This window comes from Narcine bancroftii, chromosome 10, assembly GCF_036971445.1.
Source record: "Narcine bancroftii isolate sNarBan1 chromosome 10, sNarBan1.hap1, whole genome shotgun sequence".
Classification (NCBI taxonomy): Eukaryota; Metazoa; Chordata; class Chondrichthyes; order Torpediniformes; family Narcinidae; genus Narcine; species Narcine bancroftii.
Window position 1 is genome coordinate 28,241,863 of NC_091478.1, and position 6,000 is coordinate 28,247,862.

The 6,000-nt window shown below is 43.0% G+C and overlaps 1 protein-coding gene across 2 annotated transcripts in view; it reads right to left on the reverse strand.

Annotated features, from left to right (window-relative positions):
• fbxw4 (F-box and WD repeat domain containing 4) overlaps positions 1 to 2,985 on the reverse strand; it is a 118,342-nt gene extending 115,357 nt beyond the window's left edge. Inside the window, exon 1 of one of the 2 annotated variants that reach the window (XM_069900383.1) lies at positions 2,704 to 2,985. In XM_069900383.1, the coding sequence (XP_069756484.1) occupies positions 2,704 to 2,897 (194 nt within the window). In that variant the 5' untranslated portion in view covers positions 2,898 to 2,985. The remainder of the gene's footprint in view (positions 1 to 2,703) is intronic. The other variant, XM_069900382.1, reaches the window with a different exon arrangement.
• Between the last annotated feature and the right edge of the window lie 3,015 nt (positions 2,986 to 6,000).

Below are 6,000 nucleotides of genomic sequence, written 5' to 3' on the forward strand. Positions count from 1 at the left end.
CTGTAGTTTCTGACACAAGATCCGTTTTCGTCATTCCTTAAATATCCTCCATTTAAAAAAAAGAAACAAGGATAAGCCTAGGAACTATGGACCAGTCAATTTAACTTCTGTGGTGGGAGACTTTCAGGAAAATTAATACATGACAAATTGACAGTGTCTTGGATTTAAGCCATTAGGTGCATGCCTCCACATAAACAGGCACACTGGTCAATGCCCAGATCACTATACACTCACCCAGAAACTTAAACATTGTCCAGAATTTAGTCCTTGCCATACAAATGTCATCATGTTAAAACACATGACCATAAATACACACATCAGTCACCAGGTTAAGTGAACAAAGCCTCCAGCAAATGTTAATCAATTACATTGTTTGCTTCCCACATTTGGGCATTTCCCAGTGTGTTCACTATATCTTTCAGGATGCATAAAGCACATGTGCTGGTCGAGACGCACCACATGGAAAATGCACAGATACTACACAACTCTCCAAACAAGGCAATTTTTCTAACTTGTATAATCTTATGGTGGCTTGCTATGACTTAACCAACTTATTATATTGGTGCATGAGAAGAACACCCCACCCAAATCCTTGCTCTGCTGGAATTTGTAGCAAAAGAACAACCTGCAGGAGGAACTCAGCAGGTTGAACAGCATCAGTGGAAGGGAAAAGAACTGTTGACATTTCAGGTGGAAACCCTTAACCCGAACAGTGACAATTCTTTCCTCAACTAATGCTGCTCAACGCTGATGTTCTCCAGCGGATTGTTTTTAACTCTATGACTTATTTGTTTGAGAGGAGTTATTATCCCCATGCGCAGAAATATTTTTGTCATCCTTGGCGATGACTGGCACAATAAAAATAGTTTAATTTCTCCCTGAAATAATTTCTCCTGTATCATTGAAAAGGAGAGCCAGATGAACTTTTACTAGTTATTTCATTTTTTTTAATATAACTGAAGATGTTGATACAGTTTCCACCATATTATTCACTTTAAACTTCCACTTGCCTTCCGATCTTTTAATAATTTGCACAAATAGGGACTCAAATCTTTCTACTGCTAGTGAAAGCTGGCAAATCCTGGCCCTCTGTAACCAGTTCACATAATACTGGTGAAACATGAAAGTCTGTAGTAAAAACACTTGGAAATGCTGGAGGAACTCAGCTGGTCTCACAAATTCCATAGGATGCAAGGAGGTGAAATGTACAATTTTTTTTTGCACTACCAATAAGTGGTAATTCTGTCTGGCCTGCAGCAAAAGGAATCTCAAGATTGTATGTGATGTCATGCATGTACTCTGAGCCCTTCTTTAAGGAATAAACAAAGAATAAGCACAGAACAAGTCAACTCTGAATAAAGACAGAGCTAGTTGGGAGAGGAGTCCAGACCAACAAAAGTTGTTAACTGGATATGATAGGAGGAGAGGTGAGAATTGATTTTGGCTCTGTGAAAGGGGACGGAGGGAAAAGGAGAGACAGCCCGACAGAGCTGGGGAAAGGCGACAAGAAAAAGGGGTGGGTGGGGAGTGCTTTAACTAAAGTCAGAGAAGTCGATGTCAATGCCATTCAGTTGGAGGGCATCTGGACGGAGTACAAGGTATTGTTGGAGAAACATTTTGCGGGTGGTCTCAGTGAAGGAGTCCATGGACAGACACATCAGCAAGAGAATGGAATGGGGAATTAAAATAGGTGACCACTGGGAGATCTGCACTATTACAGCAGAGGGGAATGCAATGGTCTGGTTGACCTTGCATTTCCAGCATAAATGAGCTCACTTGATGAAGAGCAAAATGTCCAAACTGGCCCTCTCCAAGGTCTCAATGCAAGAGGACAATCCCAAGGGTCCACTCTCATCAATAAAAACAAAGCAATTTTTCCCAGAGAGACCAGAATTAAAAGATCATTAAAACCACAGCTCCCCAGGTATGGTTTGTCATCAAAGGCCCGCCTCATTTCTCTTTAAAACAGTATTATACTTTTCCTCAAGTTTCAAACTGGTCGTGCACTACCAGTAACCACCAAGACTAGGCTGAGGGAACGCGAGGCTTTAATACACAGAAGAACCTGGCGAGGACGGATCCAGGTATAGGAGTGGAGGGAAGGGAGAGGCGGCTCCACCTTTATGGACCAGGATTGGGGGGGGGGGGGGGGGAAAGAGTCATCTGTGGGCGGGTCACCTCCATACATGTATATATATTTACAGTAGCCTTCAATAACTATAGACAACGGAGAGAACATATCGCCACCCAATATTTTTGCCAGACTGTAATTTCCCTGGACACCACAGCACTTATTGCCTAAATGCACCCTCCGAGTCCAGAAAATTCCAACCAAGAACCAAAAAGTGAAGTTTAAATAAGGGATTTAAATGTTCAAAGTCAACCTCACAAGGTGACAGATCAAAGCACAAAAGCAAATGGCTCGAGCTTCTCTGCAGAGAAGAGCGAAAAAAGGTCCAGTCGGAGCGACTAAACTGAAAGTAAAGTGCACATTAAAAATTAAGCAGCGATCTATTAAAATCCGTTCTGAGGCATTGGAGGGGTTTAATTATTTTGTCAGTTGAAAGCCACGGTTAGTGACGGGCGGTAACCATGGAGACTGGTGGTCGGGTCGCCGGGAGCCCCGGACCCAGGTAGGCCGCGCCTCCATTTTCTGCGAGGGAATCGGGTTATGAAACAGCGACTGTTTGTCGATTCACTCACGCGTCTCTGCCATGGCGGGTGAGGCCGGTGTTGAGGGAGAGTTTGGCGATGCTCCTCCACACCGTGTCCCTGCTGATGAGGCGCTGGAACCTCCTGCAGACCTGCGACAGGCGGCCGAGGGCCTGGGCATCGGCGTAGGAGAAGAGCAGCAGCAGGATGTCGTCGGGGAGCTGGGGCAGCAGCAGAGCCAGCATCGCCCTCCCTGGGCAGGGCAGGCCGGCCTGGCACGGCAGCTCGGCAACTCACACCCCTTCTCCCTCTCTCCCCCCCATTCTTCCCCTCCCTCTGCGACCCGCCAGCCGCGCACACACAAGCCACAGAGCAGGCAGGGACTGAACCTTCCCCTGTGGTGCAAGCCACGAGTTCCTGTAGCATGTGTATTATTGATATGGCTTTTAAAATGCATTGCTGCTTTATTTATTAAGTACGACACGTGTAAGCATAGACTGAACTTGATCAAGGGATGAAAGCAACTGTACAGTGCATTATTTTCTATTAATACCATAATGTTCTATTTATTGGGATGGTTATACAGTGCCCTCCATAAGGTTTGGGACAGGCACTTTTTTTCCCCTTTATTTGCCCCTGTTCTAAATTTGTAATCAAACAATTCACATGTAATTAAAGTGCACATTCCAGATTTTATTCAAGGTTATTTGTATACATTTTGATTTGACCATGTAGAATTTGCAGCACTTTTTATAGATAGCACCCCTCAATTCAGGGCACCGTAATGCTTGGGACATTTGGCTGTGAGTACTCGGGTATGTTTAATTGCTTCATTGGTGCAGGTGTAAGAGAGTTGGGCTTCCTTCTAAGTTTTTGATCACCTTTGCAGTATGTAGTTGCCATGAGGACCAGAGTTGTGCCATTGAAAGTCAAATAAGCCATTATGAGGCTGGAAAAAAAAACAGAAAGGGACATTGCCCAAACCTTAGGATTACCAAAATCAACAGCTTGTAACATTATTAAGAAGAAAGAGTACTGGTGAGATCAGTAAATCTCAAACATATGTCCAACAGATCAGAAACACTCTTCAGAAATACAGAGGCTACACTGCAAGATGCAAACCATGGCAAAGGTGGTATGTTCTGGATCTTGGGCAGTTCCTTTGTGCCTTCACACTTTGTTCTTGCTATCATTTGGATACAAGGTAATCTTGGTCTCAATTGTCCACAAGACCTTTTTTGCAAAACTCTGCAGGCACTTTTAAATACTTCGTGGCAAAATGTAATCTGGCCATCCTTTTTGTGGCTAACAGAAAGTAGTTTGCATCTTGCAGTGTCGCCTCTGTATTTCTGTTCATGAAGTCTTCTGTAGACAGTAGTCATTTTGTCATATCCACAGCTGCCTCCTGAAGAGTGTTTCTGATCTGTAGGACAAATGTTTGGGGATTTTTCTTCATTATGAGAATTCTGTCATCAGCAATGGAGGTCTTGGAAAACCAGTTCCTTTGCAATTACTGAGCTCACCAACCTTGAATAAAATCTGGAATGTGCACTTTAATTGCATGTGCAATGTTTGATTGCAAATTTAAAACTGTGGAGCACAGGGGCAAATAAAGGAAAAGTTTCTTTGTCCAAAATATTATGGAGGGCACTGTATGTTACAGGGACTGAACTTTCATTTGTCAGTACTCAGATTCTTGTTGAATTAGAAGGGAGGTGAGAACAATTTTGATGAATGACTGAATTATTATTAAGGAGCTGGGAAATGGAAGCAATCCATTTGGTTCCATTTTGGCCCCGTATTGATGCAGTGGGATGAATGGCCTTTAATTTCATTGTCATTCAATAAAACACAAAATATAACAATTACACAAAATTTCCTTTAGCCTGCCGTAAGGCAAAGTATCGCTGTTAGTATTGCCTGGTGCCCTTTACAGTAAGAGAAAGAGAAGCAAAAGAGAGTCCCTTCAGCATCACTTTGAGTGTCCATGGATTCACCTCCAGTGCTCCTGCTGCATCTGCAGCCGCACAGGCTCCTGTTCTATCAGTTGGTAACCTGAGCTTCAGATCTAAATCTCCAATACAATCAGGAAATCTTCAGCGCCCAAGGCCCTTCAGGAGCCCTTCTTGACGTAGCACTCTCTCAAATCCCAGTTCCCATATCTGGTTCCCATGAGCCACTCTTCAGCAGCCCACAGCCTGCGTGGGTCCTTCAACTTCAGGTCACCAGCAGCCTGTTCTATTAAACTAAAATGGTTGTGATTTTATATATATCATGCCAATGAGAAATAATTTTCACTTTCTAAGGATGACTAGAGATTATTTATATGAAAAAATGTTTAATGTCAGAATCTTCCCAGCGTTCAATGATAAAGTGCCATTACCCTACATTCCCCACGAACTTCCTGCTGGAGTGAAACTATCCTGTTGGAATAAATGGAAACTGTTCAACTTGTATTGCCTCTTATCCAGAATCAAGGTCACCCAAACCTCAGTAGTCGAATTGCTGTACATGTACAATGCTTTCATGTGTTTGGAGGTGGAACTTCAAGTTATCCTTGACTTGTTCACTGAAACATGTGAGGATCTGTTGTATAATTAATATCCACAAGGTAAAAGCCCTCTTTCAAACCACCAATCCTTGAGAATCAATTTATTATCCTAAACATGTCATAAAATTTGTTGTTTTGCAGCAGCTTCAATAGTGCAAACATTTCTATAAACACAAAATCAAATTTAAAAATATAGTGCAAGAAAAATATCAGTCAGGCAGTGCTTTTGATTCATTGTTCACTTAGGAATCTGATGGCAGAGGGAAAGAAACTGTCTTTGTGGCATTGATTGCTTGTCTTCAGGCCCCTGTACCTCCTTCCTGATGATAGCAGTGTGAAGAGGGCATGGCCTGGGTGATAGGGGCCCTTGAGAATAGAGGCTGTTTTCTTAAGACACCGCCTCCTGTAGATGTCCTCAATGGAGCCCGTGATGCTGCAGGCTGAGTTAACAACCCTCTGAAGTTTTTTTCTGTCTTGAGTGTTGGCACCTCTGTACCAGACAAGTGATGCAACCAGCCAGAATGCTCTCCTGTAGAAGTTTTCGAGAGTCTGCAGTGACATACCCAATCTCCTCAAACTCCTCACAAAGTGTAGCCTCTGGTGAGCCTTCTTTGAGATTGCATTTACAACTCTACCTTCCAGCAATAAACATTCATGACTCAATCTTTGAAAAGGACGACCATTTTCAATATCTTGATATTCAGCTCTTGGCGATGAAACTCACTATTGCTTTCAGTGGACCAGCACAGCTATTGACCATCTGAAACAAAGGGTATTTGAAAATCAAGATCTCAAGA